General features: G+C 52.7%; 1 protein-coding gene and 1 long non-coding RNA gene across 2 annotated transcripts; one reads left to right on the top strand and one right to left on the bottom strand.

The window, feature by feature from the left end:
• Nucleotides 1-3102: 3102 nt before the first annotated feature.
• LOC116940797 (uncharacterized) lies at nucleotides 3103-9468 on the bottom strand. Its single transcript, XR_004402596.2, has 4 exons — nucleotides 8712-9468; nucleotides 7855-7971; nucleotides 6807-6870; nucleotides 3103-6691 (listed from the first exon to the last, which is right to left on the bottom strand). It is a non-coding gene; the product is annotated as an uncharacterized LOC116940797 (long non-coding RNA).
• A 134-nt stretch (nucleotides 9469-9602) lies between these two features.
• On the top strand, nucleotides 9603-27707 carry GATM (glycine amidinotransferase). The gene is made up of 9 exons (XM_032951014.2): nucleotides 9603-9855; nucleotides 17560-17775; nucleotides 18874-19069; nucleotides 22281-22471; nucleotides 22969-23106; nucleotides 23984-24148; nucleotides 24513-24576; nucleotides 25224-25340; nucleotides 26051-27707. The coding sequence occupies exons 1-9, from the start codon at nucleotides 9787-9789 to the stop codon at nucleotides 26161-26163; spliced, it is 1269 nt and encodes a 422-aa protein (XP_032806905.1). The 5' UTR covers nucleotides 9603-9786; the 3' UTR covers nucleotides 26164-27707.
• Nucleotides 27708-27909: the final 202 nt, after the last annotated feature.

Consider the following 27909-nt stretch of genomic DNA (forward strand, 5'->3'; position numbering starts at 1 on the left):
GCTGAAACAAATGGGGCGAGCTTCTAAAGAGGAATTGTTTCATATATGTTTTATTATTTTATTGTTTCCCTTCAACGTGACTTTAGTGAAAAGATCTAAGAATATGAATAGGAATTCCTCCGCCTCGAACGATTGGACGCCGTTTGCAGACGACGATGATGATGACGTTCGTGATGCTTAAAATAACCTCAGGTTGTAACAAAAGTCGGTTTGGACAAATAACTAAAAAAAACGTGGCAAAATAAAGTTACAGATACGTCAACATATATTTTAAGGTGATTACTGCAGTGCCACGTAAATTAGACGAGGATGTGTGTCAGTTGCGGTTGCAAGTGAAGTCGTCACTCGGTTTACTGACTGCTCAAGAAACACTGCCCTGGTGAAATATCCACGACGGCCGACGCGCCGGGTCCACAGGGGATCCTGGAGCCCGCGGTGCGCTGCGTCCACCTTTAGGGGACCCCACGTGGTGCGCTGCGTCCACCCTTAGGGGACCCCACGTGGTGCGCTGCGTCCACCCTTAGGGGACCCCCACGTGGTGCGCTGCGTCCACCCTTAGGGGACCCCACGTGGTGCGCTGCGTCCACCCTTAGGGGACCCCCACGTGGTGCGCTGCGTCCACCCTTAGGGGACCCCCACGTGGTGCGCTGCGTCCACCCTTAGGGGACCCCACGTGGTGCGCTGCGTCCACCCTTAGGGGACCCCCACGTGGTGCGCTGCGTCCACCCTTAGGGGACCCCACGTGGTGCGCTGCGTCCACCCTTAGGGGACCCCCCGTGGTGCGCTGCGTCCACCCTTAGGGGACCCCACGTGGTGCGCTGCGTCCACCCTTAGGGGACCCCACGTGGTGCGCTGCGTCCACCCTTAGGGGACCCCACTTGGTGCGCTGCGTCCACCCTTAGGGGACCCCACTTGGTGCGCTGCGTCCACCCTTAGGGGACCCCACTTGGTGCGCTGCGTCCACCCTTAGGGGACCCCACTTGGTGCGCTGCGTCCACCCTTAGGGGACCCCACTTGGTGCGCTGCGTCCACCCTTAGGGGACCCCACTTGGTGCGCTGCGTCCACCCTTAGGGGACCCCACGTGGTGCGCTGCGTCCACCCTTAGGGGACCCCCCGTGGTGCGCTGCGTCCACCCTTAGGGGACCCCCCGCGGTGCGCTGCGTCCACCCTTAGGGGACCCCCCGTGGTGCGAACTCCGCACCTGGAGCGTGTGAACCCCGCCACGTGCGTGCGTGCCGGATTCCGAGGTCAATTGTGTCTCAGTCGTACGTTTACGACCATGTGTCAATACACTGCTGGATGAAGGCCGTCCATAACTGTAGATGGGGTGGCTGATAGCCCCGCGGTGATCGTTCTGATTACGGCATTACCAATATTCTGAAGCTGCGATTGCGGCGGTAAGTATCACTGACGGGTAGATGTGTACTGTGTTGAACTTCTTTCGCACCGTACATAGCCAACCGTGCTAATGAGGGGGGGGGGGGGGGGATAAACTAAACACAAAACGGAGTTCTAAATACATTCGTTTTCAATCTACTTGATTTTAAAAGTGCTCCAGTGGCTTGCTCAAATCGGAAGGAAGAGTGTTCCAGACGGACGCAGAAGTGCATTTGAAATTCATAATAAAGGTTTTTGGGTTAGATCGCGTTTATTTATAAATGTGTCGTAACCCTCCACCACCCGACACGGCCAATCAGCAAAAAAAGTGTCACGTTGACAAAAGACAAATAATTCACTACTTTAGCCCACCGGTGTGTTGAAGAGTGAATCCACAACATTTACAGTTTGAGTACGACGTTTAGCTGGTAAATACATCCAGCATCATCGGGCAATTCGCCAGAATGGTAAAGTCCTCGTTTGCTCCCGGTTTTATATAGAGCAGCAGGGTGACGTCATCATTGAACTCATATCAGGTGCAGTGATTAGAGGCGGAGGGGGGGTACTGTAATTATATAATCGATAAGTAATCAGTCAATGGTTATGATTAGTAATGAGTTGTAGATTAGTAATTAGTTGTAATGTGTGTTAGTGATTATATGCTATGTTAGTAATCCGTTAATTAGTATGTGTTTCCCCTATAAGGAATTGTAATGTGCATTCATATTCTTAGCTCCCTCGGCAAAGCCACGCCGAAGGGAAACAACAAAACAACAAACATATATATTCTATTATTTTTGCATTTGAAAGCTGCGCGATGCGGCGACCACCGTGTTTGGTCGATGGCTGAGCCAAAATCCGCTGCTGCGAACATGACCATCGGAGTTCGCGTGATGGTTAATGCTCATCGACGAGATCAGCGGGGTTTTGTGGTTCATTTGTGGCACACAAAAAACGAACCACATACAGCGAGCGCTCGGCTTACGATTTGTGAGATCGACTTCCGATTTTAGTGTAGGGATTGACTTGATCGTCATCCGTTACGAGCACATGTGTCTTCATCATCAACCGCCACTATCATCATTGCGATCGCTATCATCACTACCAGCATCATCATAACCACCACAATCATCATCATCATTGCCATCACTAGCACCACCACCATCATCACCGCCACAATCATCATCATTGCCATCACTAGCAACACCACCACTATCATCACCGCCACAATCATCATCATTGCCAGCACTAGCAACACCACCATCATCATCACCGCCACAATCATCAATCTTAGCGCGGGGAGGCCTTCATCCGGCATTGGGTTGACTAAGGGCTGTCCACGTATTCACACCCCCTTGGTGTGTTTGTATCTTCATGCCTCAATAAGTACAGCACCCCCGCAATTTATTTAGCGCGTCCGCTTGCGCCGATCCAGGCAGCGGCTTCATCATTGCCGCTGCGTGTAAACATGGTCACGAGGTAGGGAGACCAAAGCGTTCTGGTGTGCTGATACCCGCACCAACCCTTCAGAGGTGCTAGCGAACATCACTCTGCTCCAGCAGTCCGTCAAGATGGGGGGTAAGGGGGGGGGAAATCTTCGTCTTTCTGTTTGTGTGTGGCGCACTGTGACCCTGCGTGTCAATATCGCGTCGCGCAGGTCGGCACCCCTACGCAGCCTCGCAGCCCGTGCCACCGCGTGTCACTGTCCCGGCTTGTGTGTTACATGTTATTTATGTAGTTTATTGTAAAAAAAAATCGGTCACAGTCCCTATGATCACTGTTATATTGCATTTATGGCTTTGTTTTGGTGATTTCGAAAACGTTTTTTGGCTCGGCCATGTTTTTGTTTATTGTAGTATGGAGTTAGACTGATGGCCTTAATCTTAGTTGTCTTGTGGTTGTTGTTGTTTGACTTGCATCCCACTGGGATTCTTGCATACAGCGTTGGGTTTCGGTGCTATTTCAGGAATATTTTTATGTTTTTTCCTGGATTTTCTGTTTGCACAGTCACGTAGTCACTTTAAGATGTTTTTCTTGTTCATGTTTTTTGTTTGTTGCGGTTGCACCCGACTCAAGAGCCGAATGGCTCACAGGGCTCTACCCAATGAATGGAAATGGACTCGAAGCACCCCAGCAGCGTCAACAGGGCCTGGACGCGTGCCTCGCTGCCTTGCCGCTCCCTCTCTCGTGTCCCGGCACAGCGCGTGGCGCCGCGATCCCAACCGCCGCTGCCACGAATCGCTGCTGGCTTTCATTCGATTGGGAGGTTGGGGGGGGGAGAGGAAAAAAATCAGAGCGATTAATTTCGCCTTTGGAAATTTGGAATTTAACTTATTTATCCGGGAGAACCGCACCGAGCCGGACGACTCCTTTTCAGGAAGGTCATGCCGCATGCGTACATTTGTTTTTTTTGTTGTTAAGGCGATATTTTATCCAGTGAATGACGAGTGTTGTGTATACGTGCCGGAGGAAACCTGAGCAGCCGGAAAGAAACCACTCATACAAGGGGGAAACATCGTCCAGATGGAAACAGATGGTGATTAGATTGAAACCTAATTTCTTTCGAACTGATTTTTGCGTTTCGTTTGTTGTCCTTCCCCCGCAACTCAATTTATTGCGGTTGGCTACGTACGCTGCGAAAGATGTTCAATATACACACACGTGTAGTGACATGGAATGGGTCACTGTGGAGCACAGCGCCGGTTGCTGGCAGAGAAAGGGATCTGCAGTTGCCTGCAGACCTGTCTGTCAGCAGGTCACGCGATAAGCAGGGAGAGGGATGTAGGGCAAAGGTGATAGAGGGGTCACGTGAGGTAAGCCCGGAAACCCGCGAGTAGGTTCTAGAAGGGGGCGTGGCCGGGGGCGGAGCGAGGCCACGCCAGGAAGATAAAAGGGGACCCCGGGCGAAGATTCGGGGGGCTGTTGCTTGGAGTGGAATCCCGTCGTGCTGCTGGAGTCTCCGTCACCGTCTTCACCTTCTCGGCGTTGTCAGTCAGCCAGTCTGTTGGCTGTCCTGACTGAAGAGTAGTTACTCTTTGTACCCTGTGAAGGCTGTACTAAATAAAGTGCTACTCTTTGGGTTTTTCGGTAAAGTCACGTAGAAATGATAACAAAAATAAAATTATATAATAGCATACGACGTTTCGATTGCAACACAAGCAATCATCATCATCAGGTACCGAAGAGCTAAATTTAAGAGAGAGAGGAAACACATAACCGCAGATATATATACGGACCCTAAGTAGAGGGAATTAACACAGACACACCAGGGGACACAGAGAGACGGAGGAGCACACTAAATCAAACAGGGTTTAGCAAAAATTTGGAAACTATATAAAGCAACACAGACGGTCGGTTAAAACACAATTAACGCATGGTCTGGTTGATGACGCTATTTCAAAGATTGCTAAATTGTAAGTTAAGTGTGAAATTTAAGAGTGATAGAACACAGACCGCAAAGAGACATATGGGGAGAGACACGCACACAGTAAAGAAGTGGAGCAGCATCTCTGTGCCGAAGCCTTAAATAGACAGGGACGGCGGGGCTGGGACTCAGAGACAATGGGACACAAATTAGCATGAAGAGAGCACATATCAAAGGACGGTGCGGGTAGAGGGCACGAGTTGTCACACACACAGGCAGAGACAACACAGCGGTACAAACCCAAGTCAAGACAGAAAGGCAGGTACACCAGCAGAGACAACACAAAGACAGACTTCATACCTCCCCGTAGAGGTGGTTGGAACTTGATTAGGTACTTTCTTGACTACAGGAATTACTCTTTGGTTTTTTCGGTAAAGTCACGTATATATATCTGCGGTTATGTGTTTCCTCCATCTCTTAAATTTAGCTCTTCTGTACCTGATGATTATTTCTTGTGTTGCAATCAAAACGTCGTATGCTATTATATAATTTTATTTTTTATTATTTCTACGTGACTTTACCGAAAAAAACAGAGTAATTCCTGCAGTCACGAAAGCACCTAATCAAGTTTTAAATAGAGTGCCTCTTACTCCTAGTGTCTCTGAGTGTATCACCACACATGCATTAGTCCACTTTCTCTACTGATTTCTGGCGAGCCAGGGTATGACATCTCGACGCCAACGGGAAGGGAATTTCACAACACTTGTGCGATCCGTCAACTCTCTCCTCCACAGTGCTGGATTACAGACACGGTATTGGCTATGCGCACCTATTCTGTCACGTTGTGTTCTGTTATGTTGTTAGTGTGTTCTGTCCTGTTCTGTGTCGTCAGTGCATGCCGTCTGTCTCATCTGTCTCGTCCTTCTCTAAATCAGCTCAAGCCTCCAGTAAATCACGTGACTTCTATATTGCCTCTTCCACTCTGGATTCCTCCCTTCTCCCCACCCCCTGTCAAAACAGACGCCACTCCTCTGTGCAGCAGCAGCAGCGCCTTTGTGTGGCCTCTTCCTCCCGATCCTCATCTCTCCTACCCCCGTTTCTCCGTTCCACCCTGATCCTTTTATTTCGCATTCTTTATCTTCTCTCTTCCCATTTCTGCTCCTTTTCCTTATGTCGTGACATCACGGATGTCACTGTGTTATGCCGGCCCTAGAGGAGCTTGGTGAGCGCTGATTGACAGCGCTGGATGGCACCACGCTCTGCGTGCAGTGCCGACCCCTACAGGATAAGGTGCGGGAGTGCCGGCCACGGGAATGGGGTTACTATAGGCCGTGGCACTCTGGTTGACCCCAGAGGACACGTGACCGGTTAAGTCTACACAGGGCCTCCAAGTGGGGGCTAGGGGTGGTCACGTGTCAGGGTCGAGATCCCGCTCGAGGGTTCTAGAAGGTGGTCGTGGCTAAGGGCGGAGCCAGCCCCACCACAGACGATTTAAGCCGAGTCCCTGAGAGGGACCGGCTGCTGTTGTTCATCCTTAAGAATCTACGTTCTCCATTCTAAGTCCTACAGAGTCACCAACACCTGGACCTGGACCCAAGCTGTGGTCCGGTCCGTTGTAGCTAGTTACGGTGGCATTAGTGCAGTTAGCCTGGTGGTTACGTAGCTAGTTACCGTGTAATTATTGCAGTTGGCCTGGTGGTCCACCACCACAGGTTGTTATCTTGTTAAGGGGCAGTTACCCCGTGTGTTGGTGTTAATAAATGTGTTGCCTCCAAGAAGTGCGTCTGTGACTCCCCATGCCAAAACAGAGACCGCTCATCTGTGCAGCAGCAGCAGCAGCGCCTTTGTGTAGCCTCTTCTGCCCCCGTTTCTCCGTTCCACCCTGATCCTTTCATTTCACATTATTTTTCTTCTCTCTTCCAATTTCTCTTGGCCGTGGTATGCGACGGCTGAAACAAGAAATTCAAAGGGTTGTAATTTCTGTCGCTCGCTCATTCGTTCCGTTGTTCTGCCACGTCGTGTGTGTACACTCTCTCCGACTGGGATATGGTCTCCCCATCTCACCCGTGTTGTCATCTGTTTTGTACTGCCTCCTCCTGTATTCCGAACGTCGAGTCCGTTCAGCCATCTGTAATGGAACATTCAGCTGATCTATAATTATGACGTAAAGCATGAACAATCTACGCTCGCATCGTGAAGGCAACGATCGATTTGCCAAAACATTCTTCGATGCAGACAGTAGTAACTCCACCCCTATGGATACCGCTCACGTAACGCTTACATAATGAATGTAACAAATTTCGCTTGCAATTATTTCCCACATTCGATCACACTGAGCAATTAATCACAACAGAAACCTGTGCGGCGGCGCCTAATCACGTACAGTATTTAAAACAATCACCGGTGGAAATTACACGTTCCCGTGACGGGGACCAGTATGGCCGTTATCAAGTAACGCGACGGCATTGGCTGTGAGTCAAGAGGCCCTCGATGGCGAAGGGGGTAAGAGGGCAGTTGCCTCGCGAGGTGCGGCACACGGGACGGCATGGGACACGTGGTCGTGGTGCGTACAGAAAGATAAACCTGAAGTCACTGACTCCCTCTGGAGAGGGCTCATTTCTAATATAGCAGCAGCAGCAGCAACAGCAGTAGTAGTAACAGCAGTAACAGCAATAGTAACAGTAGCAGTAACAACAGCAGTAGTAGCAGCAGCAGCAGCAACAAAAACAGCAAGAGTAGCAGCAGCAGTAACAGCAACAACAGCAGTAGTAGTAATCTAGATTTGAAGTTTTCGTGACTGCAGAGATCCATACTCTTGTTTTATACCTACGTGACTTTACCGAAAGAACCAAAGAGCAGCAGGAGTAGCAGCAGTAGCAGTAGTAGCAGCAGTAGCAGTAACAACAGCAGTAGTAGTAGCAGCAGCAGCAGCAATATCAGCAATAATCGTTGCAGTAGTATGAGCAGCAGCAGGAGTGGCAATAGCAGGGATATTAGTAGCAGCAGCAGAAGCAGGAGAAACGTTATTCGCAGTTGCAGCAGTAGGGAGGTGTGCATTACGCGTTCTGTCAAAATAGACGGGGCCGTGTGGCGCGGGGTGGGTTTTACTTACCGGACTAAAGTAGGACATTTCTAATTAGGGTAGCGAAGCCGCCGATACATCGCAGCGGTTCCAAGTTTCGGATTCTCCGTGTTGTGCACTGCCATCACCATCGCCTATCTTCGAAATCTGAAAAGTCAACCCCCACCCCCCCTGTGAGGCTGCACAACTGAATGAATGTACCGCTGGCATAAGAACGTGGAATATTCACTCCCTGGTAAATGTGTGTTGAGGAATTGGGAGAAAAATGTTTTGTGATACAAGAAAAACATCAGCGGTTCCCTGGGCGGCACTCATCGACTCTTTGCATCCCTGTGCTATTGGTGGAAATTCCACATTCATATGGTGGGGTTCAGTTCATTCACTAGAGGCGTGCTCCAACCACTGCGGCAGCGACAGGAAATTCCACATTCCCGCGACGAGGGATAGTCCTGACCGAGAGTGTAATGACCATGAGAAGTAAATAAATATAGTCGTTCACAGTGAGTCGCTCATCCCTTGCAAGTGGAATGACGGATAATTACCTTTCTATGAAAAGATAGTAGGAGGATGATGACGACAGGCACTTAAGTGTCTTGTCCGCTTTGCCAACCTCACCTTTATCGGCGCCACTATTATATTTTGGGTCAGCCAGGTCACTCCCCTGTATATTGTGAGTCGAGTCGAACGAGAGAAAGCAAGACCACGCACCCGAGCAGATTCAATAGGGTTGCTCTGTCTTTCATTTTTTGCCAAGCCACCCTGCTGCCAGTTTTCACGCAGTGGCGTATCTCTTGGACACCACGGTGCGCTCACGACTTGTTTCACGGGATCACCCCATTAACCCGACACTCACACCAAAGCCTGCGCGTTCCCGAACACTCACACACCCTTAAATAAGGCGCTTTTAGCCTTAGAGATGGCGTCTTCATTCCCAAACAACCCCGACTCCAGGGTGAGGCTGGGCTCCGCGAGTCGTGGGCCCCCACCACCACCACCACCACTGGGCAGGCCGGACACCGTCGCCAGAGCAGAGGAAGCGAGCCGGCCCTGCTGATTCCTTCCCACCACAGGGCTGGCGTTAGAGGCAGACTCCTTGTGCTCCACTTCCCTCCTCTTCTGCCGAAACTCGTTTGTCCTCCCCTGCTCCCCACCGGCTGTCCACTGAAAAATAAAAATCACACGGGGACTGTTAATTACAGAGACCCACGGTGCATTACAAAAATATCCTTCAAATATCCGCGCTCTAACCACACAGTCCTGCCGAGCTGCTACTTAGAGCTACTTAAAGCCTGCAGTTTGGTCGTTTATTTAGACCACTCCCGTTCACTGCTGGCTGGAGCTCGAGAGCAGAGATGCTTGTGGCTGGGGTCTTTCTCCTTTCACCCTCCCCTATTGTGTGGTGTGGTGGTCGCTATTTATGGAAAGCTAGGGACACTCCATTGTGATTCACACCTTGTTTGCTGCACGCTTCCATAATGTTCAGTGACTCCCTTTCACTATACAGGTGGACGGACCCCCCCCCGCCCCCATTGGATTTTCCCTTACTTATATGTACCATGTGACAAACATGATGACGATAAAAATATTGCAATGAAGTTACTGATAACCGGGTGAGCGTGCACGCTGCCTAAGCCTAGGTATCTGTGCCTATAAATCTATCTCTGCTTGTGGGGAGTCGCTGACGGAAGGAATTCCCACCACCCCTTCTATGCAGCCCCCCCCCACACCCTTCACCGCCTCCAACCTCCCCTCCACCCCCCCACTCCTTATTAAGGTCGCCGTTCCCCGCCCCGCGCCCTCACTTTGGTTCACTCTGCGTCTCTCAACTCACCGTCTCTCACTCCCACTCTCATCACTCTCTCTCCCATTCTCATCACTCTCTCGCTCTCTCCACACGGCGCACCGCTCCCCAGAACCCTCGCTCCAGCATCGGCCCCGGGTCGATCTCCATCCTGCCTCGAGATGCTCAGAGTCAGATGCCTCCGTGGAGGTAGCAGAGGTGCCGAGGCAGCGCATTGCATAGGAACCATGGTAAGAGCAGACAGGGGATCCTGGGATAGCGGGGGTACAAGGGGGTAGGGGGCACGAGGGCATGTGGGACACACAGGGACAGGGGGACGCGGTGCCACAGGGGACGCGTGGGGATGTGGAATAATGAGGGGGTAGGGGACACGAGGGGTTTAATGAGGGGGTAGGGGACACGAGGGGGTTAGCGGGCCACGCAAGGAAAGTGAACACGCGAGGATGAGAAACTTGGATTTTAATCCAGCAGCATCCCGTGTATGGCAGGCATTGGTCATTATGTAATGGGTAGCATGAAATCAACATTTGCATGACATATTCACATACGGGCTCACTGTCAATCTACTGCTGGATGAATGCCTCCCCGTGCCACGTCGGTCATAAGGGGCTTTTGTTTGACAATACTTCACCACGCTGGTGAGTGCCGGGGTGGTGAAAAGCGACCCCAGCACCGGGCTCAGATATCCATCGCCAGTGATGTTCGCCGCGGCTGGGAGTCCAACTTGGTGCCGCTGAGTCGAGGGCGCAGTGCGCTAATCAAACACTGCGCAGCCGTCTCACGCTAGAGAGTCGCCGTTTCGGTTTGCCTGCGTGAGGTGTGAACGTATGATGGATGTGTGTGCTTCGTTCCTGGCATGGTCATTACGTGGGGCAGGCGTGATCTGGATGTTGGTGGCATGCTAATCCAGTACTCCGTATGTGTATGACGGTCCTTGAAATGTCTTATATCGGTTGCACCCAGCGTGGCAAATGCTAGCAATGATTTTCATTATATTGTTTTTATCTCTAGATCCCACGGATGTGTGATAGCAAGCTCAGCGTGGTAGCTTTTTTTTTTTAAAGAGCTAATGCTTCGTTAAATAGGAATCGATAGTGAATATCGCTTTGGGGAAAAAGCCAGCGAGATGAAACATCTACGGGTATATGATCATACATAAGAAGTGTGTGTATGTGTGTCTCTCTGAAACATACGGTGTATGTCCCTGGCTGTCTGCCCATGGTGGACACTATCCACGGGGAATACCGTTAGAAATGTCCACCCCACGTGGTGCCGACCATTGGCTCATGGACTGTATGGCATCGTGGCCATTAGATTCGATGGCAATGGTAGGAATATTGGTAGGATGTGCATGGTAGGGTAGTGGGGTCGTTGCTTGGGGCGTGCGTGGTATGGTCATTATATGACCTGTGCAAGGGAGAGTCATCGAGTGGGACGTTTTTAAACAGTCGAAACTGAGCATCTGTGCATGGGGAATATTACAGAAGCGCATGATTGTTGTGGCATTATTATTCAATGTTGCATTTCGCGCTCAAGAGTCATGTCGTGATGATGAGTGCGAGTGCTCTTGTCAGTCGCATGTGGAATCGCAAGTTGTGGTTGTTTAACGAGACCTGCTCTGCCGGTGAGACGCGGATAGTCGCAAGCCATCCTCCTCCACACTCTGATCGCGTAAGGGGAATGCTGTTGGATGACATCGGTCCGAAGAGCCAAGGGGCCCTACGGACTAAACTTCGATGCGGTACTTCACTTGGATGCGTGGTTGTGAGTCCGCTGTCCTTGATCCGTACATGATTCAGTCACCGTACGAGCCATGCACAGCAGACTCGCGAATATAGCTGGGTACATCGCTACAGACGGACTCGACTTTGCCGCGTTGGTTCGCACACTCCACGGTGAACCCAGTGAGCCGAGTTCGACTCCCGGCCGCGGCTGACATCAGCGGCGCGTAATATGCGAACCGATCCTGTAGCACGCCCCTTCAACGAACCTCCAATTTGACCATCGTGGTGAAGTATGGTTGAAACGACTGGCAGAGTGGATTGACAAAGGGCTGCGCGTTGTGCACACGAGGCGAAGCACGGACAACCTGGAAGGCGGCCAGTCACTTTAAGATGCTTTTCTTGTTCGTGTTTTTGTTTGTTTGTTGTGGTTGCACCCGATTCAAGAGCCGAAAGCTCACAGGGCTATACCAAAATAAACTAAACTGAACTGAAAACTGAAACTGACGGCGCCAACAATCGTACCAGCTCTGCACTCCTCCACATATTAAGATGTTTTCAGACAATTAATGAGCCTAGTGATGTGGGGGAGTGAGTTTTATGAAAAGCGCTAACTGCAGTGCTGTACTGTGTGCACGCGTGCACTCGCTAGCAGCACTTGCCCCGACAGTCTATAAGAGCGACCCTTGTCTTTGTTTAAAGTTCACCGAGTTGATGTTGTTTAACGAGGTGAGATTTCAAGAGGCCAGAGTGACATCGGGCATGAGTCCGCCAGTCGAAGAGAGGTCTGCGACCGCTGCTGCTGCTGTGTATAATCCTAATTGAGTCATTTGCCGGTGAACTTTTTTTCATTCACATTTGGCAAATCTGGACGGTGACGTCGGCACACAATGGCCTACTCTTGCGAATGACGTCCACTCCGAAGCCCACGGCGCGGACTTATCGCGGTGGTTATGACACCACCGCAGTGTTATTCAGGGCGCCCGCCGGATTCGAACCGCGAGCCTCTGCAAGAAGCGGCGGCGAGCGCGCGACCGCTTAGGCCACGACGGCAAATTAGAAACAGACTCCGCCTGACCTGTTTTTGAGCGTGCACCCTGCGCGTACGTATAGCGCGTACGTGCGGTAACCTGCGTAGAGCGTGCGTGGGAGCGGTGTGGAGGCTATACGGGAGAATCTGTGTACGTGCAGGGAGCGGTGGGGCAGCTACTGGCCCACTGCGCTGCGAACCAGGCGAGCCTGGTTCCTTTCCCAGCCACGGCGGACATCTGTGGCAAGTTGGATCAGAACCGGTCCAGGCCTTTTTCCCTAGGTCTGATCAGCCCGCAAATGAGTACCTGATGCGGTGTGTAAAAGAACAGCACTGGGAAGGCAAAGGTAGCCGAGCGTGGTGCTGGAACCTGCCGCCTCTTCGCGGTTCCCAACTTAATAGGTGCTCGCAAACAGTACATGCACCGACAGTCTATACAGTCGGAGACGGGAAGTGGGGAGGGTGGATGGGGTATTTGAAAATATTTCACTTTCGACAGCAACAGAATTTGGACCAAAGTGATAATGTGCGGTGGTCGATAGTGGGCACAGAATAGCAGCCAAAGGAGGGGAACGCGCCAACAGTCTGTCCAATGATTGAGCGACGAAACGAGCTCATGGGCGAGGAAGAGTTCCATGGATCTTTGGATCGCACGACCGTGAGAGATGGCGACGACCTTCATCCAGCAGTGGATTGATCCCGTCCGATCCGATGATGACCGTCGTCTTGTCGTCCCGTAGACACTCGAACACGCGCACGCGTGTGTGTACACGTGTAACTCAAGCGCGCACGTGTGCAACGCATTGCGCTGAGAATTCCGTGAGCAGAGCACGTCTTGAGTCTCTGCATCGGCCGCATTCCATCCCCTACAGCGACCCCCCCCCCCCACACACAAGCCACGTGCTCCCATCGTGAGAGTCGTTTATTTATCCACCCCCCCACCGCTACTTTTTTCTGCTTTGATGTCGAACGGTGGTGATGGTGGCTGGGAGGAAGATGAGGGGGGCCTCCTGCCCATTCATCAAACCACTCACCCCCTCTATCTCCTGCTGCTGCTGCCAGTACAGCCCTGTTGGGGAGTTTTCTCGCCTGCGTGGATTTTTGTCCGGCCGCCTTGGGGTTCCCCCGCCACAGGCGGCGGCAGTGGGGTTAGTGGGTGGTCGGTGAATGGCCGAGTGTGTGCTTGAGAGGACGTGTGTGGTTCAGTGAGTGGGATAGTGAATGGGTGCATGGGTGAGTGGGGGTGTGGTGTGGTTGGTGTGTGTGTCCCAGTGAATGGGTGGGTAGCTTTGTGAGTGGGTGGTTGGGTGGGTGGTTGGGAGGCCGAGTGAGTGATTGGATGTGTCAGTGGGTGTGTGACTTGCTGAGCAGCGAGTGGATTTGTGGTTGTATGAGTGGCTGAGTACATGCATTGGCTGGATGATAGTTGGGTGATAAAAATGGGGAGTGCATAGGGACACGGACATGTTTGAGTAACCTGGGGTAAGCCACGGTCTACGAATTCACTGTTCAAACAGCGCAACGCATGTTCGGGGTGAGAAGGAGGCCAGCGAGATGGGGTAGAGAGAGTGGTCAGAAAGGGGTGGGAGTTGGGCAGTGTGGGAGAGAATAATTTGTGACAGTTGTGGGAGAGAGGGAGAGAGGGAGAGAGGCAGGACAATGGCTTAACTTCTCATTGTCTCCCTATCCCCCTGTTTCCCTGAACCCCAGTCTCCTTATCTCCCCGTCTCCCTGAACCCCAGTCTCCCTATCCCTCCGTCTCCATGTACGATCTGTCTCCCTGTACTCTCAAAGGTTCGACCTCCGTATCCCAGTGTCTCCATTCACTCTTCACTTCGCTGCCCCCACACCCTGAACCCTCGCTGCTTCACCGCCCCCCGCTGTGCCTCTGCCCGCACTGCCTGTTCCCAGCCATCATCGCGGTCGAGGCACAGCTGTCGATCTTCTTCTAAATATGGGGAGAAACTTTCACGGTTTCTCTGCACACGCCTCCTCCTCGTGCATCATCCATCACCCCCCCCCCCCCCCATTCCTCACCACCTCACACCACCTCCTGCCCCCCTCTCCGTCCTCACCCCCTCCCTCACGAAACTCCATCTCCTCCCCTCCGCTGCCTTCCTCCTGCACCTCCCTCCTCCTCCTGCACCTCCCTCCACCTCGTGTACTCCTCTACACATCTCTCGTCTCCATCCCCAGCCTCCCACCTCGATCTCCCCCTCCAGCATCCTCCTCCACCCCTTCTCCTCTGCGCATTCCTCCAGCTCCCACCGTTCCTGCCATCCCCTCTGTCTCCCATCTCCTCCCTCCCCCCATCCCCCCAGTCGCGCGCCTCCCTCTTGAGTCCGTGGTCCCAGGCGCGGCGGCGCTCAAATCTCGGTCAAATGTCCGTGGTCGCGCCCCCCCCCCGCATCCTGGGATCTGGCGTCCCCGGATTTTTTATTTGAACCCGCTGGGGTGAGGCTGAGTGGCGCAGTGCGCAGAACAATTGTGCATGGCTGTTGAGTGTGCAGGCGGTGCAACTGCACAGGGTCCCTCCGATCTGCGGGCCGGTTGGGTCCAGTCGCGGAAATTTGGTTAAAAGGGGGGGGGGGGGGGAAAGTGGGGAGGGGGGAGGAATTTTATTCCTCGCACGAGGGCCCCGTGCCAAGGTCGTGAGTTCAAATTCTGGCTTGGGGGAGGAGGGGGTCGATAACCCATCATTCTTCCAAGGTAAATAAAATCGTTACCACTTTGCGGAAAGTCAACAGTAGAGAGAGTCGCGGTGCAAGGATACAAGTTGTCCACGCGAAGATTGCTGACCCGCCCGTGCTGGACATGTGTGAAAAAGAGCTTCATAGCTCATCGGATTCCTCCTGCAGTCAAAATAAAGATGCTGATTCTGATGCCTGACCAAGTTGGCTTGAGAGGTGACACTTCGCACACTATTGAGCTCTCCGCTGCGTGTTCGGGCCGCACCGCGCGTTGCTCGGCAAGATGATGTCCGACGTTTCGCTTCGCGTGCTGGGAGCTTTAATATGCGTCCCTCTGCTGGTACAGCAGAGCATATCATGAACGGTTGGCTAAGCACGGTGCGAAAGAAGTTCAACACACATACACGCGTGACGGTATCGGTGTTTAGCGTGCATTTGAAACCGTTTCAGATGAATGATTAATTGTGCGATAGATGGAATCTTCATCGAAATAGATTCACGACCGCCTACAATTGGGGCACCACGGTGGCTAGGAGATGTTAACGAGCTCGCTTGGTATACAGGAGGTCGTGGGTTAGATCCCGACCCTGACGCCTGCTGCTGTATATTTGGAGTTTGCATGTCTCTCTCTCATCATCATCACGGTGGCTATGAGATGTTAACGACCTCGGCTGGTATACAGGAGGTCGTGGGTTAGATCCCGACCCTGACGCCTGCTGCTGTATATTTGGAGTTTGCATGTCTCTCTCTCATCATCATCACGGTGGCTATGAGATGTTAACGACCTCGGCTGGTATACAGGAGGTCGTGGGTTAGATCCCGACCCTGACGCCTGCTGTATATTTGGAGTTTGCGTGTCTCTCTCTCTCATCATCATCGCGGTGGCTGTGAGATATTAACAACCTCGCCTGGTATACAGGAGGTCGTGGGTTAGATCCAGACCCTGACGCCTGCTGCTGTATATTTGGAGTTTGCGTCTCTCTCTCTCCCCATGGTCGCGTGGATTTTTCTCTGGGTCCTCATTTATAAACATGCGTTCAGAGTATTTGGCTGCTATACATTTCCAGATGATTAGCCACTTCAGTGGGCTATCATTGGTGGCCAGGTCGCTTCTGAAAAAGGTATATATAGCTCAGTGGGTCCTTACCTGGTAAAATAAGAATACATTATAGTAAAAAAATAGTTTGTAGTTTTAGTTTTATTTACTGTAAACATATGTTACAGTCCACGTGTGCATCCTGTGAAGTAGATTTGAACATTAAATCTGATGTATGGATGCTCCGTAATATATATTGATTTCAAAGATCAGAGTGAATTCCAGCCCATATGTGCATTGAGGCCGTGCCCATCTCCTGTTGACAGCCCTGGGACGGCGGTGGAAACTCCACATTATTATGGCGGTGCACTAATGTTCTCATTGGACTTCCTCACGACCCCAGACGGGCTGAGTAAACCCCCAACCAGGGTTTGAACCCGCAACTTTATGATTGCGAGCCGTTCGCTTTGCCATTGAACCACCCGGCCAATATATTGATCACCCATGAGAAAAGCCACCACATCCGATGGGATAACATTAAAACATCCGGACAGACCTGCTTGCTGTACTGCCATCATCTTGCCACTTTGCAGTCCAGCGGGTTTGGAGTTTGACAGCACACGATGGTTGCTGCTTGATCCATCACGCATCCCCCCTCACCCACCCTCCACATATGCAGTACAGCAACCTGGATATGGGGTTGGTAGTTCACGCAAAGACGAAGCTATTTTAACGTGAGAGATGCGGCCCCCACACGGCAACAGGGAAGCAATACCACGACATGGAGACTGACGACCCATCGGTGAGGATGATTTTCCCCATCGTAATTAAAATCACTTGGTCTAACATCCCAATGCAGGGAGAATCTGCTGGATAGATAAAGGTCGTTAACTTTCAGGGATTGATTTCTCACCGAATGCGTTTTTCCGTGTCACCGGTGGCACGTGTCTCGTAGCCACGGCCATAGTGGAGGGATATTACTCTACGAGGTGTACTCGGGGTCGGAAATATTCTGTGTCGCTGATCTAGACAGATCCGGCTGAAATTAATATCTGATTATTATTTGTATTATTATTTGACTATTCATCACCGCGTTCATCTCGCCGGTCTGACTTCAAGGATCCCCACCGTTCCGCGACCCACAAACCCCACACAACTGAAGCCGCTCGATTTACGCTCACGAGGTTGGTGTCACCGTGGCCACGTCGCCACGTCGGGCCAGGAGGGAAATTGAACTTGGTTCATCTTCTTTGGTTCTTTCGGTAAAGTCACGTTTTATTTTATTATTTTATTCTCATTCTACGTGACTTTACCGAAAGAACCGAAGAAGATGAATCCTTGCAGTCACGAAAGCTTTAAATCGAAATTGAACTTGGTTCGTTTTTAGCGCAACGTTTTCGCGACCAATTCGTGTGCTCGTGTCCCCCACCACCACCACCACCACCCCTCCCTGCCAGGCGCGCAGGGCGCTGGCCGGCTGGGTGCCGCGAGCCCTGCAGAGCACCCAGGTGGCGCCGTCTCCCACGCTGGCGACGCAGGGGCCCCCGGACGCGCCCAGCTCCGTGCCCGCCGACTGCCCCGTCTCCTCGTTCAACGAGTGGGACCCTCTCGAGGAGGTGATCGTGGGGCGCGCCGAGAACGCCTGCGTGCCGCCCTTCACCGTCGAAGTGAAGGTGCGTGACGTGCCCAGCCATGCCCTGCCTTCCCCCACCGCTCCCTCTTGCCATGCCTCTCACCCCACCCTCGCACCCCACCGGACCGCCGCGTTCCGCTGCTGAAATAACTCCGCGTGACCCTTCGGAGGCGTGAAGATGGAGCGCGGCAGATGCAGGGCGGGATGGGATCGTGAAGGAAGCCGGGGTAGGGGTAAGGTTAGGAGTAGCGTTACAGCGAGCATTAGGGTCTGAATTACCACTGTGGTTGGGGTCTAGGGCTGGTCTGCGATTGGCTCTTTTTTTCGAGTGTTAGGAGCAGTGATACTGCAGCAAAGGTTATGGTGCAGTGTGGTGATAGGATTAGGGTTGGGGTTGGTGGTGTGGCTAGGGTTGGTGGTAGGCTTAGTGTGGTTAAGGTTGGTGGAAGGGTTAGTGTGGTTAGGATTAGTGGTAGGATTAGTGTGGTTAGGATTAGTGGTTAGTGTGGTTAGGATTAGTGGTTTAGTGTGGTTACAATTAGTGGTTAGTGTGGTTACGATCAGTGGTTAGTGTGGTTAGGATTAGTGGTTAGTGTGGTTAGGATTAGTGGTTAGTGTGGTTACGATTAGTGGTTAGTGTGGTTATGATTAGTGGTTAGTGTGGTTAGGATTAGTGGTTAGTGTGGTTACGATCAGTGGTTAGTGTGGTTAGGATTAGTGGTTAGTGTGGTTACAATTAGTGGTTAGTGTGGTTACGATTAGTGGTTAGTGTGGTTACGATTAGTGGTTAGTGTGGTTACGATTAGTGGTTAGTGTGGTTAGGATTAGTGGTTAGTGTGGTTATGATCAGTGGTTAGTGTGGTTAGAATTAGTGGTTAGTGTGGTTAGGATTAGTAGTTAGTGTGGTCGAGGGGACCCATGGTTGTCAGTGTCCCCATTCAGAGGCAGCAGCAGCAACCACTTTTCATCATCATAATCATCATAATATTTTATGTTAATCTTTGCAATCGTTTTCGTAACTTTGGTGACCCGAGTCACTCTCGTGGGCGAGACTCATCCTGGAACTCGACCCCGTCTCGCCCATCTCTCGCTCCCCCTACTTCCTGCCTCCCCCTCTCCCCCGCTCCCCCCCCCCAAGGCGAACACCTATGAGAAGTACTGGCAGTTTTACCAGAAGCAGGGGGGGCTGCCGTTCCCCGAGGCCCACGTGAAGAAGGCGGTGGCCGAGGTGGAGGAGCTGTGCACCGTGCTGCGTGGGGAGGGGGTCACCGTGCAGAGGCCGGAGCCCCTCGACTGGGCCCTCAATTACACCACCCCCGACTTCAACTCCACGGGTACCACGTCCGCAGCTTCTTGTTCTCGTTGCTGTTGTCGTTTAGCTTTTGGCTCAGCCATCGGACAAACACGATCATCGGCCTCGCGCGCTTTCAGGTGCGCTTCCGCGGCCGCCTTGAAAGCTCTTCCTTTCGATATTAGGCCACTGGGAGATTTGCACTTTTAAATCGTCGAGATTGAAAAAAACTCACGGGTGGCTACGTACGGTGCGAAAGAAGTTCAACATACATACGTACATACATCTGTCCCAATTTATCAGGAGGTCGTGGGTTCGATCCCGATCCTCACGTCTGTAGTTTGCTCGTTTCGCTCCCCATGGTCGCGTAGATTTTTCTCCGGGTCCTCCAGTTTTTCCCTCCACATTTAGTAACAAGATGCGTTTAGAGTAGCTGGCTGCCGTACATTTCTACATGTCATAAGACGCTTCATTTGGCTATCATTTGTGACAGCCAGGTCGCTTCTGAAAAAGAGCTGTACAGTAGCTCAGTGGGCCTTACCTGGTAAAATAAAAGTTGTTTAAAGTTTAGTTTTAGTTTAACTGCACCACGAACCGGGCCGCCTGAATTAGATTCCCAACCACGGCCTCTTCTTTATAAACACACACACTGACCAGCATGGTGAAGTATGGTCAAACCGGCATCTTTGGAGAGCCCTTCATCCGGGAGTGGATTATTTATTTAAAAAATATTTTTGTATTTGCTCAGGAAATGCCTCGCTTGAGTCTCAAGACTTCAGAAGGATCCTGCATTGGGATGCTTGACCAATCCCATTAAAGGGGCCTTTGGCTTCGTGTGGCTCTGGCAGTATTGGGGTTTGTTTTGGTAAGAAGCGCCCAAACCTCTGCACACAGCGGAGCCAAAGAGAGCGTCACATTCTCCGCAATGGACCTCAAAATAGAGAACACACATTGAAATAAAAAAAAAAATCCATTATGAGACCTCCTTTGCCAGAAACAAGATATAGGAATAGGTTTTACCCTTTTAACTTGCACAACACCAATGGAGACTAGGCTCTAAGAAAAGCTGTCTCGGGTGTGGACCAATCAAATTCAAAAACAGTGCATATTATTATCAGAGTTGTCTTTTTTGTTTGCATTTTGACTGCTTGTGTTGTGGTTATTGCAAACATGATGCCTTGAATAAATGTGTGTCAGTTTTTGTGCCAGTTAAAAGGGTAAAACCTATTCCTAAATATATATCCAATTGAGTATTTTCACCAATCACATTTGGCACGCGCGCAGTCGTGGGCAAAACCACCCAGCACCCTGAAGTCATGCCAACAGCGGGTCACCCACACGCGATGCCACGGACAGACCGTCCTCGGCCATAACATCGTCGAATGTTCAGCCGGCCGATGACTGACAGCGAACAACATGGCCACATCGCTCCCCGCGCACTCTTCTCGCCCCCACGACCACGTCCGTGATGTTCGAGGCGCTCCTCGTCCTTTGCCCTGCCCCAGTGTGGCGTGAAACATCGGGTGGGGGTGCCGGGGTGAGTGCCACGCGCCAGCCACAGGGGGGCGCTGCGAGTACCGCGGTGGGGGGAGGGGTTAGGGGGCGTGGCGGGGGGGGGTGAGCTCGAGGGGGCGGGGCGAGGGCGACAGCGGTGGTGCCAGCCAATGGACTTGGGCTGAACGATTAATCGATTTCAAATCGAAATCTCAATTTGAAACAATGCGACCAGAAAATCGCAAAGGCTGCGATTTTTTTGCGATTTGAAAAGTCGTATTACTTTCTTATTCGAATAGTTTTATTATTTTATAATTATAACTTTATTTAACTTAACAATTGTTCTATGTTTTATTGTTCTATGTCAATTAAAACATGTTAATAAGTACATGTTGGAAGCAATTCATATATATTTTTTAGTTCTCATCCTTGCATTAGAACATATAGAGCAGTTCATATTTCGATGGTATCCCGTGGCAATGCTCCATCACATGTTTTAAAATCTATTACACAGTGAATATTGAACTGAAGCTTGACTTTAAAAACGTAATCGCAAATGAAATCGCAATATCTGTCAGAAACATCGCAATGAGATATTTTCCCCAAATCGTCCAGCCCGACAATGGAGCGCGTTGCGAACAACCCGCAACAATCCGACGACCGCTCTCTGGCGGACTGAGCAGCAATTGTCGCGACTCTGCCGACAATAGCGCGTGGCGTACGGACTTGAACGTGCACGTGTGATTTGTACGCACTAGTACACACTTGTACACACTGGCACACACTAGTACACACTAGTATACACTTGTACACACTTGCACACGCTAGTACACACTTGTACACACTGGTACACACTTGTACACACTTGTACACACTAGTATACACTTGTACACACTTGCACACACTAGTACACACTAGTACACACTGGCACACACTAGTACACACTTGTACACACTATTACACACTAGTACACACTGGCACACACTTGTACACACTAGTACACACTTGTACACACTGGCACACACTAGTACACACTTGTACACACTAGTACACACTTGTACACACTGGCACACACTAGTACACACTAGTACACACTTGCACACACTAGTACACACTAGTACACACTGGCACACACTAGTACACACTTGTACACACTTGTACACACTAGTACACACTTGCACACACTAGTACACACTTGTACACACTTGCACACACTAGTACACACTTGTACACACTTGCACACACTAGTACACACTGGCACACACTGGCACACACTAGTACACACTAGTACACACTTGTACACACTAGTACACACTGGCACACACTAGTACACACTTGTACACACATCGCTCTGCCCCCCCCCCCCCGGCCCCAACTGCGGCACGTGACCCATCACTCGGCGTGTCCCGCCGATGGCGTCGAGTCTGCGAACGAGAGGACGGCGCTCCCCACCGCGGTAGCTGTCGTACACCAGTGGCCGGCGAAGCATAAAGGGGATGCAATAGGGGGGTGGGGGGGGGGTATCGCTGTACAAATTCTCCCCCCCCACCGTTTATCCGTAGCCCGGGGCCTGCCCCCCCCCAACCCACCCCCCCCCCCCGAGCCGCTCCGTCCCGTGAGCCCGAGGTGCAATTGCACCGCCTGCACACACCATGGCCAGGCCGGCGTCTACACACTCGCCGCTCCCACGTGACCCCGGGCTGTCCGACAGTGACCCTGACCCCCCACCCCCATGCCTTTCCCTTGCCCATTGCCCCCAGGGATGTACGCTGCCATGCCCCGCGACATCCTGCTGGTGGTCGGGAACGAGATCATCGAGGCCCCCATGGCGTGGAGGGCGCGGTTCTTCGAGTACCGCGCGTACCGCCCGCTCATCAAGGAGTACTTCAAGCGCGGAGCCAAGTGGACCACGGCACCCAAGCCACAGATGGCCAACGAGCTCTACGACCAGGTGAGCCGAGAGGTGACCAGGTGAGCGAGCAGGTGGTGCAGGTGTGTGACCAGGTGGGCAGGTGTGTGACCAGGTGAGTCGAGAGGTGACCAGGTGAGCGAGCAGGGTGGGCAGGTGTGTGACCAGGTGAGCCAGCAGGGTGAGTAGGTGTGTGACCAGGTGGGCAGGTGTGTGGCCAGGTGAACCGAGCAGGGTGGGGAGGTGTGTGACCAGGTGTTTGAGCAGGGATGCAGGTGATGAGGTGTGCGAGCAGTTGAGGTCAGCAGATCAACATCTAGACGACCGCGTGTACGACCAGGTGAGGTATAGCATCAGGTGAGCGGCTGTACCACGAGGCGAGATGGTGTGTGCCCAGGTGAATAGGAAATCCGCGCGTGGCCATGCAACAAGCTGACCAATCATTATATTTTTTATGATATGTACAGTATAGTATATTAATAATTCTCCTGGCCTGCACCTCATCCCTCCACACTGACCCCCCGCCCCCCCTCGTGCAGGACTACCCGATCCGCACGGTGGAGGACCGCCACAAGTTGGCGGCGCAGGGGAAGTTCGTCACCACGGAGTTCGAGCCTTGCTTCGACGCTGCCGACTTCATCCGCGCCGGCCGCGACATCTTTGTGCAGCGCAGCCAGGTGACCCCCCTCCCCCCGATCCCCCCTGACCCCTCCTAGATCCCCTGACCCCCCCCAGATCCCCCTGACCCCCCTAGATCCCCTGACCCCCCCCAGATCCCCTGACCCCCCCCCAGATCCCCCTGACCCCCCTAGATCCCCCTGACCCCCCTTAGATCCCCTGACCCCCCCCCTAGATCCCCCTGACCCCCCTTAGATCCCCTGACCCCCCTAGATCCCCCTGACCCCCCTTAGATCCCCTGACCCCCCCCCCTAGATCCCCTGACCCCCCCTAGATCCCCTGACCCCCCCAGATCCCCCGTGCCCCCCCCATATCCCCCTGATCGTCATACTCTCCCCAGTTCCCCCCTACCCCCCGATGACCCTCTTGCTCTCCCTGTTCCGCTTGCACTCTCTGACCCCCCCATCATCCCCAGACACTCCGGTTCCTCCCTGCTCCCCCGATCCCCCACTGCTTCCTTTTCTCAATCCATTCCTAAAATGTCATCGTGCAATCGCGGGGGAGGGGGCGGTTGGGGTCTGGTGGTGGGTGGTTCGTTCCGGGCAGAGCCGTGGCTGAAATATTGCTCCCTATTTACTACTAAACTTTTTTTTTTGACCAGGTAAGGCCCACATAAGCGACGTGGCTATCACCAATAGCTCAATGAAGGTGGTTTATCGCGTGGAAATTCATTCACGAGCAGCCAAATCCTCCGAACGCGTGACGTTGATTATAAACGTGGAGGGAAAAACCGGAGGACCCGGAGAAAAATCCACGCAAACTCAAAATATACAGCAGCAGCAGGCGTCAGGGTCGGGATTAAACCCACGACCTCCTGCATACCAGGCGAGGGAGTCAACACCTCGCCCCCCCCCCCCCCCTCCGCTCGTCACTCAGGTCACCAACTACTTTGGGATCGAGTGGATGCGGCGGCACCTGGCGCCCACGTACCGCGTGCACACCATCTCCTTCAAGGATCCCAACCCCATGCACATCGACGCCACCTTCAACATCATCGGCCCGGGCCTTGTGCTCTCCAACCCGGACCGGCCCTGCCTGCAGGTGGGGGGCGGGGGGGGGGTGGGAGGGGGCACATAGGTGGATGGACAGAAAGATGAGTGATGGCTGGAAGGATTGAGCAGGTAGGTGGGTGGGTGGGTGAGCGGATGAATGGGTGGATGAAGTGAGCAGATGGACGGATGAGTGGGTGGGTGGATGGCAGAGTGGATAAGCGCGAGAGCGTGAGGATGAGAGAGTGGATGAGAATGTGGATAAGGGGAATAGCGGGCAGACGATAATGGGTGAATGAGTGGGCAGGTGGATCGATGCGTGGGTGGACGAGTTGGGTGGACGAGTTGGGTGGACGACAAAGGGCGTCGACCGCGAGTGGATCGAAGCACGTCATGTGAGGTGGCTGTCCCCGCAGATCGACACGTTCAAGAGAGCCGGGTGGACGGTGGTGACTCCACCAACTCCGCTCATCCCTGACGGTACGGATCCCCGGCGCTCGCTCAGACTCTGAATGTTTTTATTTTTTGTGCCGGGATTACGCTGGGCGCGTGTGCGCGTGGAGAGGCGGCGCTGCGATCTCAGCGAGCCCGAGTTAAATTCCTGGCCACGGCCAACGTCAGTGGCACGTGTTATCCGAACCTGACCTGGGCCTCCTCTAGGTCGACTCAGACTAACAGACCGGCAGGGAGGCGGCAGCCATGCGGCGAGTCGGCGCCAACAATTCCCCGAGCTCTGTGGTCCTCCATATACGAAGGTGTTGTCGGCCAATTGATGAGTGTTTACATGTGCGAGAAAACCGGACTGCCTGGAGAGGGGGCAACACTCGATTCCATACCAACGGAACAGATGAGAGTCCACATTTTTTGCCGCGCCGACTTCTCCCAGCGAGCCAGGGCACAGCTGACTGCTCGTGGCCCATGGAAAGGGAGTTTCCCGACATTTATGTGATCCACCAAAAACCCCTCGCCTCCACACTTCTGGATTCGAGGCCCTCGTGCGTAGTCACCAACCGGTGGCGCTAACGTCGCTCGTGAGAGCACGGAGATAACGGCGCCGTGCCCTCGCCCTCCCCCCTGGTGTTCACCTCCCCTCCCTCGGCATTCCCTGTGCGTGGCGCGCGCCGTAGACCACCCGCTGTGGATGTCCTCCAAGTGGCTGTCCATGAACGTGCTGATGCTGGACGAGAAACGCGTCCTGGTGGAGGCGGCTGAGACCTCCATCCAGAAGATGTTCATGAACCTCGGTGAGCGCAGGAGCCGCGACGTTTTTTGTCGCCTTTATTTCGTCGGTGGGAAATATTTCGCCGGTAATTTAGGTATTCCATCGCGTTAGCTCCTGGAGCACAGGCGGTCGCTGTTACGCACACACGGCGACTACGGTGACGACGATGATGACCGAGATGATGAACATGGTGATTAGGGAGGATAATGTCGAAGATAATGACCAAGATGTCGAAGAGTCTATTTTTGGCAATATGTTCAGATGTTGAAGTTATTAATGACTGATGATTAGGGGGAAAGGGAGGGTTGAGTGGGGGCATCGACACGAAGCCTTTTTTGTTGGAGCATGAGAGCGCGTGAGAGGGGAGCGGCGAGTGAGTGCGTGGAGGGGAGTAGAGTGAGATGAGAGGTAGGAGAGTGCGTGGAGGGGAGTGGAGTGAGATGAGAGGGGAGAGGCAGGATAGTGCGTGGAGTAGAGTAGAGTGAGATGAGAGGGGAGAGGTAGGAGAGTACGTGGAGGGGAGTGGAGTGAGATGAGAGGGGAGAGGTAGGAGAGTGCATGGAGGGGAGTAGAGTGAGATGAGAGGGGAGAGGCAGGTAGGGACGAAGCCATCAATAATCCTGGATGTGATCTTGAATTAATTCAGGATTGATTTGGGAGCCAATTGCAAGATTGACAATGTTCGTCACTGTCCTCCTCATTCTTTATTACCTCCTCCTCCTCCCTGTGCAGGCATCACTCCAGTGAAGGTGAACATTCGTCATGCCAACTCGCTGGGTGGTGGCTTCCACTGCTGGACGAGTGACGTTCGCCGCCGTGGAACCCTGCAGTCCTACCTGGACTAGCGCCCCACGCACTCCTCGCACACACACCTGTGTCGCGTACCTGCCAATACCATTAACATATAACTCACCTGCAGACACACCTGACAAACACACTCACCTGTGTCTGGCCCATAACCATATAACTCCCACAGAACACCTGTCGCACTCACCTGTGTCAGGCCCGTGACCGTATAAATCCCGCAGAACACACCTGTCACGTACAACTTGTATGACGAACACCTGTGTAAAGTGTAACACTGTCACCCACGTGTGACTCGCACACACACACACCTGGTACTCACACACACACACACCTGGTACTCACACACACACACCTGGTACTCACACACACACACCTGTTACTCACACACACACCTGGTACTCACACACACACCTGCTACTCACACACACACCTGGTACTCACACACACACCTGGTACTCACACAAACACACACCTGGTACTCACACACACACCTGCTACTCACACACACACACCTGGTACTCACACACACACCTGGTACTCACACAAACACACCTGGTACTCACACACACATACCTGGTACTCAACACACACACACACACCTGGTACTTACACACACACACACCTGGTACTCACACACACACACCTGGTACTCACACACACACCTGGTACTCACACACACACACACCTGGTACTCACACACACACACACCTGGTAATCTCACACACACACCTGGTACTCTCACACACACACACACCTGGTACTCTCACACACACACACACACCTGGTACTCTCACACACACACACCTGGTACTCACACACACACCTGGTACTCACACACACACACCTGGTACTCTCACACACACACACCTGGTACTCACACACACACCTGGTACTCACACACACACACACCTGTATTGTTCCAAGCAGTAGACTCTGGTTGAGCTGAGCAGGAGATTGTTCGGCATTGTGTGTTACGCTAACCGGGGCGAGACAGAGACAATGCCCCTTCAATATTTTACCGAGAAAGTATTTTCTATGCACCGACGCGCGCACTAAATATATAAAGACAACGATTCCTCGTATAGGCTGAACAGACTGTTGGGGGCAAGTGCTGTTAGTGAGCACCTATGAAGGCCGGCACGGTACACGCGGGGTGGTTGGCCATCACCACGCCCGGCCGCCTTTGTCTCCCCAGTGGTGATGTTATCACACCACAGCAGGTACTCATTTGAGGCTGAGTCAACCTAGGGGAGGACCGGTTTAGATAATCCGTCACTGGTGCTGGTCGTGAGCGGTAATCGATCTCTGGTCGCCGGGTTCGTAGCGCAGCGTAGCGCTACCCGCTACACTACCGTACCGCACTATGCATCTATACACACCACAACAACACCACCACCACAACACCACCACCACCAGGCCTCACAGCGGAACCACCACACGCTGTGTAACTGGTGAACATGCTGCTGCTGCTGCTGCAGCTGCTGCAGCTGCTATGGTCGTCAGACACAGAGTGGAATTTTGTAGAAATGACCCTGACGGCAGCGTCTCGCTGGCCAAATTACATTCTTACCGCAAGAACAAAGGGGACGTGTCCGTGTGTTGTTATTGTTGTTGCCGATTAATAGTGACGTTTACCAAGCGTAGTAGTCGTCCGTGCAGACTGTGTCGCTCACAATCGCCGGGGGAGTCACGTGCGTGAGTGGGAAGGCTGCAGCAGCAACGGCAGCCAGACCGTGGTAAGCCAGGGCTACCAACAGTTTCCCCGAGCTCTGCCTTCCTACACC

This window comes from Petromyzon marinus, chromosome 1, assembly GCF_048934315.1.
Source record: "Petromyzon marinus isolate PM22_M1 ecotype Great Lakes invasive population chromosome 1, UKy_Petmar_22M1.pri1.0, whole genome shotgun sequence".
NCBI classification, from domain to species: Eukaryota; Metazoa; Chordata; class Hyperoartia; order Petromyzontiformes; family Petromyzontidae; genus Petromyzon; species Petromyzon marinus.

Coding starts and splice junctions, on each gene's coding strand:
- GATM (XM_032951014.2), top strand. CDS start 9,787: ATGCTCAGAGTCAGATGCCTCCGTGGAGGTAGCAGAGGTGCCGAGGCA. Junction 24,149..24,512: donor CGGACCGGCCCTGCCTGCAG/GTGGGGGGCGGG, acceptor CTGTCCCCGCAG/ATCGACACGTTCAAGAGAGC. Junction 24,577..25,223: donor AACTCCGCTCATCCCTGACG/GTACGGATCCCC, acceptor CGCGCGCCGTAG/ACCACCCGCTGTGGATGTCC.